The sequence below is a fragment of the Panthera uncia genome, chromosome A2 (assembly GCF_023721935.1).
Source record: "Panthera uncia isolate 11264 chromosome A2, Puncia_PCG_1.0, whole genome shotgun sequence".
NCBI classification, from domain to species: domain Eukaryota; kingdom Metazoa; phylum Chordata; class Mammalia; order Carnivora; family Felidae; genus Panthera; species Panthera uncia.
In genome coordinates, this window is record NC_064816.1 from 157,481,689 (window position 1) to 157,491,263 (window position 9,575).

Genomic DNA, 9,575 nt, shown 5'->3' on the forward strand with positions numbered 1-9,575 from the left:
CCCCCCCCCCCCGCTTATTTCTAAAGCTTTGCATGGTCACTCACGACATTCTTGAACACATCTGACAAAGGTTTACCCACTTTTTTGGTCTTTTCCCAGAACTAAGTTTTTGGTTTTCTCGAGCAAGACTACCTTTTGTGTTCGTTTTCACTGACTGCTGTCATTTCAGTAGGACTTTACCAGGGAAAGGAGACAAATGAACGTGTTCAGCAAGTCACGTGGAGTCACAGCGTGGCGGCCCAGCCCAGTCGGGTGGGCAGAGACCGGGAGTCCCCCCACAGTGGGCGATTCGGGCAGGACGCTGCTCGCGCTGACCCGTCCCCCTCGGCCACGGCTTAGGCGCTTGTCCACGGTGCGCGCACGCCCCTGGGTCCGGCAGTACGGCGGGTCCTCCTGCAGCGGGCCCTCTGGCCCCCCCCACCGTGGCGCACCGTCTGCAGAGTGGGGCGCGAACAGGAGACCCCTTTACGGGGCCCCCGGGCTCCTCCCCCGGGGACTGCAGGTCCCAGCGGGACGGGGTGTGGAAGCCAGAACGGGACAGAGCTAGACCAAACCCAGGTTAGAACTGTCACCACCTTGGGTGTGACCTCGGGCAGGCGCCCGCATTTCTCCACTTGTCATGCGGGGATAACGCTATCTCCTCGCAGGGTGGCTCGGAGGGAACGGGGACGGTCCGACCCCCGGTCCCCAATGCTGCCGACCGGCCAGCGCGGGCAGCGCTCACGTCAAGTCCGCCAGCACACGTGCTAAACCACTGGTGACTGCGACCCCGAAAGTCCCCCTCGGCTGCCTCGTGGGCCCTCCTCGGGCCGTCACCTCGGCCGTACCTGCAGGCACTGTCCTGCCCGGCAGGGGAGGCAGCAAATGCTATACTCCTGTCACTCAATCCACATATAATCCTATTAGCTGGAGGCTACTAGTCTGTCCCAGTTACGGATGAAACTGACGCTCGAAATAACTGGCCTGAGGTCTCGCGGCGACTACGTGGAAGGAACGGGACTCCAAGCTGGCTCTGCCCCGTGCTCTCAGGGACTATGACACGAAGGACATGTGCAACTCAAGGGGGGCGGGGCACACATGCGCTCCAAAGCTCATGAAGTCCGTGTGGCAGGTGAGAGCCAAACACAGGGTATAAATCCGCACGTGAGAACGCGGACGTGTGTGTTCCTGAGGAGGTCCTCACGGAACAGGTGACCTATAAAACACGTGGCAGCAGCTTGCTGCGAGTGACAGGTGACCAATATATAACGGTAAATCACGGGGGTTCCCATGAATTCAGATTCACAGGAAACAGCTCAGAGCAGGAAAGCAGCAGCAAATTAAGCAGATTAAAAAGTGACAACAATTTAACTCAGAGGTCCCCAAATTGGTTTCCTCCTCCGGACGGCCGCCCCGTTTCTCATCGGAGATAAGCGAGGCTTCTTTCCCCCTGACGTCAGTGCTGCTGCCATCCCAGCCACAGAAGAAAGATCTAAGAGACGTTTTCCTCGGTTGCCGGATTACGTAAGCAGGTCCTCTGCTGTCACCCCGCACGCCCCCACCTGTCACCACTCTGTGATCGGGAGGCAGTAACTTGGCAAATGGATTTCCACCGACTGCCTTTCACAGAAACGCCTTATTTCTTTATAAGAAAGAACACTTTCTAAAACGCGAAGCTTATGTGCCCGAGTCAAGTCGAAAGCTCCTCACACGGGGAACAAACATGTACTGGAAACGGAAGTTGTCTTCACCACGGCATCTTTGAAACACGGCAACTGTTAAGTTTTCAGTCCCCACCCTCACGGAGCTCACAAGTCAGTGACAAAGAAACACAAGGAAACGCGTTTCTCCTTAACAGCCCGTATAGATATCCAGGGAGGACATGCGAAGTCCTCTCTGGGGCTGTCGGAAAGGCTCCCCCAGGGAAGTGACATCGGGGCTGAGAGCTGACGAAAACTAGCAGGTGGCGGGGAGGAGAGGAAGAGCAGCCCGGGGAGGGGCGCGCGGCCTGCGAATGTCCGGCAGCCGTGGTACCAAGCAGGGCGGCCGGGACAGGTGCAGGGAGCCGCGAACACAGACACGCAAGAAGGGGAGGCAGGGGCAGGCACCAGGGACGGCGGAGCGCAGGGCAGGAAACCTGAGCACGGCAGTGATGTGACTTGTGTGTGTGTGTGTGTGTGTTTTTATTAAAAAAAATTTTTTTTAACGTTTATTTATTATTGAGAGACAGCATGAGCAGGGGAGGGGCAGAGAGAGAGGGAGACACAGAATCCGAAGCAGGCTCCAGGCTCCGAACTGTCAGCACAGAGCCCGATGCGGGGCTTGAACTCACGAACCGCGAGATTGTGACCGGAGCCGCCGAAATCGGATGCTTAACCAGCTGTGCCACCCAGGTGTCCCACGTATGTGCTTTTATAAAACACCTCCGGGGGCAGCAGCTGAACTTGACTGGAGGGTGGGGCAGGTGCTGGGAGACAGCGGGCTGCTTAACAGGTCAGCAGCAACACGGACGGGCTGGCCCCGAGTGACGGCAGGAGTGACAGGCACTGGCAACGGTCCGAGGGCTCCATCACCCGGACGCGGGCACACGAGCTCCAGCATCACTCCTGTTACAACGACAGCGAGGCGGATGTGATGCCACTTACTGAATTCGGCCGGCCGAAACCAGGGAGGAGGGGGTGCAGGAGGCCAGAACAGAGGCCGCGGGCGAAGTGGTCAGCAGAGATGGCCAGCGGCAGCTGCGTACTCAGGAGAGATGTGGGTGAGGTGTCTGTTTGGGCATCATCAGTTATTAAGCACTGTGGTCACGAAATCCGTGGGATTAAATTTTTATTTTTTAATTTTTAAAAAAGATTTTATTTTGAGAGAGACAGAGACTCTCAAGTAGGCTTCACGCTCAGAGCGGAGCGTCGAGCCCGACGCGGGGCTCGATCTCCCAACCCTGAGATCATGACCTGAGCCGCAATCAAGAGGTAGACACTTAACTGACTGAGTCACCCAGGCGCCCCTAAATACATGGCATTAAAACACGGGGCAACAGGCCCCGGGGTAAGTGAAGTGATGGCAGAGAGCAAGGCGGCGGACAAGAAGGCGGGTAGGCACTGGGCACGGCGGCCGGGAGCAAGTTCGACATCCCATGCTCTGGAAACAAGAGTCGGAACCATCAAGGAGAGAAAACCAACAGCCAGACGTGCGTGAGGTGGCCACGAGGGGGCTGTGCGGTACACGGGAGCAGAGACCATCTTTGTGGACTGTTACTAAGAGTTGAAGGTAAGAAGGGGCCTGACAGGTGTCCCCTGGAGTTTGCACCAGGCAGCCCCTGGAAATGGCCTCAGTGGCTCAGGCGGAATGTGCCGGAGGCGGGAAAACGTAGAGGGTTTCTGAGTAAAAGAAGATTCCGGGCTGGTTACGTACCCTGGCTCAGAGCACAGGACCGTATTTGAAACCTGGTTCCCCACCTTCCCACATACGTCCCGGAGACAGTGACTAAACCTCTTACTTTCTTGATTTCTTCCTCTATAAAATAGGGATGACAAAAATATTTATGTCTCGAGGCTATTGTGAGGATTAGACAAACGTGAACACTTACAACAGTGCTCAGTGCACTTCATACACGCTGGTTAGGAGAACCTCCGATACCGGATATAAACCATCTTTCCATTTCTTTCGAGTCAACTCCAAATGCTCTGTCAGGCTTCCCACTTTTCAATCCGCAGAGGGGCGCCTGGGTGGCTCAGTTGGTCACATAAATGTCTGAGTCTTGATTTCAGCTCAGGTCAGGAGTTCAGCTCACAGTCTGTGAGTTCGAGCCCCACGCAGCACTCTCTCTCTCTCTCTCTCTCTCAAAATAAATAAGTAGACTTAAAAAGCCTCAGGGATCCCAGTATAACATCTTTCAGGGACTTTGCAGCCCACGCAGAGCTGCAGGATGGGACCATCCTGGGCACTGTGCCGCCATCCGAATCACGGGTCTGGACCGTGGCCCCCTGACTGGTGGGGTCGCAGCTGAGGGCCTTCACGGAGCAAAGTCGGTCTTGAGAGGGAAGGTCATGGAGACCAATCCTTCATGGAGAGGACCGGACTGCTGTCTCAGCTCCCGAGGACTTTCTGGAAGTTGCTCGTGAGGCCCAGCCAACAGATCCCGGTTTCAAATACCTCGAGTCGCCCCTCTTTATCTCAGGTAGTCAGGATCTTTCCATTTCAGGTAATGACACCTCCCCAGGCCACAAGACAACCGTTCTATCTCATCAAATCTAAGATACCATCAAATGTGAAGCTATAGCCTAACTTTAGAGACATTAAAATGTATACCTAAAACCTATTAAATATGGCAAGCTTTTAAATATGGGTCAGCTAGAGATGAAAACAAATTTTTTTAAGTTTATTTTGAGAGCAAGCGAGCATTTGTGTGAGCCCGTGGGGGGGGGGGGGAGGGGCAGAGAGAGGGGGAGAGAGAGAATCCCAAGCAGGCTCCGCACTGTCAGCACAGAGCCCGACTCAGGGCTCAAACTCAACCAGCTGTGAGATCATGACCTGAGCCGAGATCAAGAGTTGGACACTCAACCGACTGAGCCAGCCAGGCGCCCCGAGGAAAAAAAAAAATTAATTGTAAATATTTCATAAAATTTTAACTACTTTTATAATTAAGAGAGAATCTGTTGTCTGAGATGAGTATGTAAACGGTAGGGAAGGCCAGAGTTTGGATGATAGATGATCGGAGCCTTCCAATAATCTAGAACAATCTAATCATTATGGAGAGGTACCCAAAGGTGGGAGGTGGGGGTGGGCAGACTACAAACCTATCACTGTAGCGTCTCTACCACCAGAGGGCAGCACTGTTCACATGAAAGCCAATGTCCCACCAAGTGGACTGGGCTGAGCCTCACTGGGCAGCGGCTCTGAGGCCAGTGATAAGGGGGTGCTCTGACAGGTCCCGGCAAAAACATAGAGAGACAATTCTCCCTGAAGTCAGAGCAGTGTTTCTCAAACTTTTCACTGCCCAATCCCCCTCTGAAACTTTTTATATATTCCCCTCCCCACCCCCCAACCGTCCTACGCCTGTGAAACTATGATCTGGCAGAAATATATCCGTTCATGTAACACGGCCCTTTGGAGAGCCACGAGCCACTGTAATATGTAAGATTTTTTGTCCCCTGACAACAACCAATCTTTGGTCGCTTTGCTCCCCCAGTTGAAAATGAACGCGTCTGAGCGAGCACCAATTTTTGGTTCTGTTTATAGAGTGGTTGCCGCTTGCTTTAGGCCGTATTTTTGAATCAGAAGGAAAAGCTCAAGTTCACCAGGTGCAGGCCCTGTTTTATGCAGAAAACTCCCGGTGACAACAACAGCAAAACAAGCGGCAGAGCCCCAAGCGACTGTGGATTACGAGGATATGGCTACTTTACTACCAAACGAGGCCTAACATTCTGACCTGACAAGTTATGCTTTTCCTCCTTAAAAAAAAAAAAAAAAAAAAGTGGCCCCGTTTCTTCCATACTTTTGATCAGCGTAGACAAGGTTGACCAGCCTCGCCGGAAAAATGAGCTGGAGGTGAGTTCTAGAAAGCTAATAGTCTGGAGGAGGCCGTGAGGGTGAAGAAGGCCAGGGAGGACCCCAGAGGTGGTCTGGGATCAGGGAGGAGGCTGACGGCAAGGGAAGAAGCAGGCTGGAGAGCCAGCTAAGTGAGAGGAGTGCGCCATGGCGAGTTACCAAGACCCTGAAATAACTGAAGAGTCTGTGACAGCTGAAGGGACAAGAGGGAGGCCGGGAGAGAACACGGATACTTCCAAGGGGCTGTCCAATTCTCGAAGCGGCGGCCAAAGTATAGATTGACTGACTGGGACTGAGCTGCTGGTACTTATCTACAGCATCCCTGCGCTGTGTTTAGGTCCCTACTCAGTACTTGTGCTTGGTCCGGCCATAAAATACGTTCCCGACAGTTCATCCGGATGAAAGAAAAACATTAACGTGATTGACCTCTGAATAAAAAAATCGAAAAGCAGACGCATAAAGCGACTGCTATGGGTGAGGCAGTGTTCTCCCCCCTCTGCATACACAGAACCACCGGGTCCTCTCAACGCTCCCGCGGAGTAACATTCACCGAGGCACCGGACGAAGATTCCGGACACTGCTGAACGCCTACTGTGCGCCGGCCGCGTCAGGCACGGGGAACAGCAAGACGAACTGTGAAAAGAGGCGCAGAAGGGATCTGGGGGACGGCCTCGAAGAGGGGGCAAGATCTGGGTAGAGCCGTGAGGCATCAGTAACACGGACAGGGCGGAGACAGGGAGGAAGAGAAGGTGTCGCGGTCAAGGTAACGGAACACTCTAAGGCACAGAGACCGTGAGAGGCACGCAGAAATCAAGAGGCGCGCGCAGCCAGGGTCTGGCCAACTACGCCTGGGAGCCAAATCCGGCCCGTGTTTACAAACGAAGGCTCACCGGAGCACGGCCCGTTGGGCTGAGTTTGGGCTTCGGCTGCCTTCCGCCTCGCTGCCGCACGGGCGGGCGGAGGAGTCGTGACCGAGCCCGAGCCACAGACCATCTGGCCCTTTGCAGAAGTGGGCCGATGTCTGTTCTGGAGCCTTGCTGCTCACAGAGGGGTCTAGGAAGCAGCCGCCGCCGCAGCCCCTGCGAGCCTGGCAGAAACGCAGACCCCCAGGTCCCAGCCCAGAGCCGCAGAACCAGAACCTGCCCCTTAAAAAGACGTCTGGCGATCTCTGGCACAGACAGCCCTCCGATCACTGGCGTGTACGGCCGGGAGGTGGCGGCGAGGTTGCAAAGGAAGAGAAGCACCCACTTATCCTATATATAGACGGAAGACAGAGGTAAAGAGCTTCCCGCAAAGGAGGAATCTGATGGTAAGGAGGGCTGGCGGCAGAACGGGGGCAAGGCCGCTGGTGTCAGAATCCAGGCAAAAGATGACCCGGACCCCCTGACCAGGTCACGGTACGGCTTCTCCTTCCTTCCCAGAAGCAAACGACATTTGAAGAGACTACTCCGACTTCGCCAGCGCCCCCAAATTACTTCTGACAAATACAGTATTGGTTATAACTTATCAGGAAACAGAAAAACACTCGGTAACAAAAATATTCGGCATCACGTGTTTCTGTGCCTGCCAGACGTATCTCCGTCTAAGCAATGCATCCGGAGAGCAAGGCAGAAACGACGACAGTCATGGTTAAGGAGTTTGAATTTTTTTTAACTTTGAGAGACAGCGCGTGAGAACCGTGTGCGCCTGTGTGCGTGCAAGCACGCGTGTGCGAGTGGGGGAGGGGCAGAGAGAGAGAGAGAGAGAGAGAGAATATCCCAAGCACGGACAGTGCAGAGCCCAACGCGAGGCTCAAACTCAAGAACCGTGAGATCACGACCCGAGCTGAAATCGAGAGCTGGATGGACGCTTCACCGACGGAGCCACCCGCGGGCCCCAAGAAAGAAGTTTAGAGATCAAATGAGGATCGATTCAACAGCCATCTGTGATGAAGGCTGCTAACACGTAGTTCACAGGATATTGAAGGGTGTAATGGCTTAAACTGTGAGGACCTTCCCCACCCCCGCAAATAAACGTAAGATTCTGCTGGATATTCAGTTTTTCCATCCTATGGATGAATAAGCAATATAAAGTTCAAAAGAAACAAAGCAGCATTTTAGACAAGCATGCCGACACTATTTCTTTTTCTAGCTCTGCTAACGGCTTCCGAGCAAGTGCTTAACGTTCTGCCTTCTTAAAAAAATCTAGAAAAGTTTGACAGGGTTATTTGTGGGCTTCAGCCTGCTTTAAAGTAATGACAGCGATATAGATAAAAATAGATGGGCGAAAACAGGAAATCCCTTTCCTTAGATGCTTAGGTTTCATACTTCATATTCATTATGTCGGCAGAAACAATGCAAAAGAAACCAGGCCCGTAGATCTGCTTTGAGAAACGCAACATAATTAAATCAATAAATCTCAAGGAAAAAAAAAACAAAACCCGTCAAATCCATGTTGAGAAGACTCTCCATGTTAAGGTTTGTTAATAAAAGCCTAAAAAGTCCATGAATTCGGTATAATGGTTAACGGCATTAAAAAAAAAAAAGTAACTAACATGTCCACAGTACTTACTATGTGGGTTTACACCGTCCTAAATACCATTACACAAATGATCTCATCTAATCCTCAAAACACCCTGGTTGGTATTAGCTTCATCTCACAAACAGGGAAAGTAAGGCAGACGGAGGACCTCAGTGATTTGTCCCAAGTCACATGGCTACACGAGAAATGGAGCTGAGACGTGAAGCTGGGTCTATGTCCTTAACCATAACTGTGGTGTCTTTCTAAATGCATGCGGTCTCCACTTTCCTCTGGCCCACAAGTGAATCTGCAAAAAGTTTAAACGCAACAGACTCTTATTACTGGTATCAGGGACAAAGAAAACCCCTACGATGTAGACACTCGGCATCTCAACGGAAAGGGAGGCACACCGTATTGTTCTGTGGACAGTGGCCAAAATTTGACCCGCGGTATGCAACTGATGAGTAATGAGGAGGATTCGATTTAAGACACTGGGTTATTTTTCAGTAGGAGAAAATGCAAATTAGGTCCCAGTAAGATCCTGAAATGTATCACGTAACTGCTCGTGAATAATAGATATGGATGCAGACTTCTAATGATAATTACTATGCGTGCGTTATCTTCTAGCAACGTGCTTGTGAAATGCTGCAGGGAAGCTAAAACAGAAAATGAATGCAGGTACTGGCCTAGTACTATCTGGTTGACATTCTCATGTCGGCTGTGCACGCTTATTTAAGTCATTGCCTGGCTGTAAATGAACAAAAGTATTAAAGTAAAGTTGGCACACGGCACAGCATCCACATGGCACATTCTTTGTTCCAGGAGCTTTATTCCATGAATACTCCTGGGGCAAAGAGAAGTCACTAAATAAATAACGCAAGCACACGAGATAGCGTGGAGTTCTTTCAAATTAAATTCCTCAAACTGTCAAGCATCTCGTACAAAGTTCTTTTCCGACTCTGAGCTCCCCATATTCCATCTCAAATACTAATTCTGGCAAAGAACAAGCTTTGCGCCCTTGGCATTTTAACAGTTTCAAAATAAAATCCAGGTGAAAGCTCATCGCCTTCCGTTTCAAATATCAATTTTGCCAAAGAACGAACTCACCCCCTTCAACGTTTCAACAGCTTCCTCACAAGATCCAGGTAAGTAAGAAGCAAACAGGGCAGGAGAGAGAAAACCCGAGCGAGCGCAGAGGCGACAGAAATGATGGAGTGACAGGGTCACCTGAACTCAAACCCAATTCGCGAAGCCGCTTCTGGTTTTCCTATTTAACTTTCCCTATTAACCAGAAGACACACCCTGCCGGTGGTATTTTCGGAAATACAGAGCAGGGAACCGGTTGGTGTTATTTTAAGGTATGGGCCATCAACGCAATTTGGGGGTTACCTCTACGTGTACGGCGGCACCACAAACAATTCCTGCTGCATGACACCTGGCTCTCCCTCGAGTTGGGCTGGTTAGGACAAAAGGGCCGCCCCTCGGAGCGGATGGCCGGGGTTTCGGGGCTCCCCTCCCGGACCCAGCCCGGATTCCAACCCCCCCCC

The 9,575-nt window shown here is 52.0% G+C and overlaps 1 protein-coding gene across 1 annotated transcript in view; it reads right to left on the reverse strand.

Moving 5' to 3' along the window:
* The window catches only part of PRKAG2 (protein kinase AMP-activated non-catalytic subunit gamma 2), a 262,345-nt gene that overhangs the window by 49,349 nt on the left and 203,421 nt on the right, over nucleotides 1–9,575 (reverse strand). Inside the window, exon 5 of the mRNA XM_049642318.1 lies at nucleotides 6,420–6,616. Coding sequence (XP_049498275.1) covers nucleotides 6,420–6,616 — 197 coding nt within the window. The remainder of the gene's footprint in view (nucleotides 1–6,419; nucleotides 6,617–9,575) is intronic.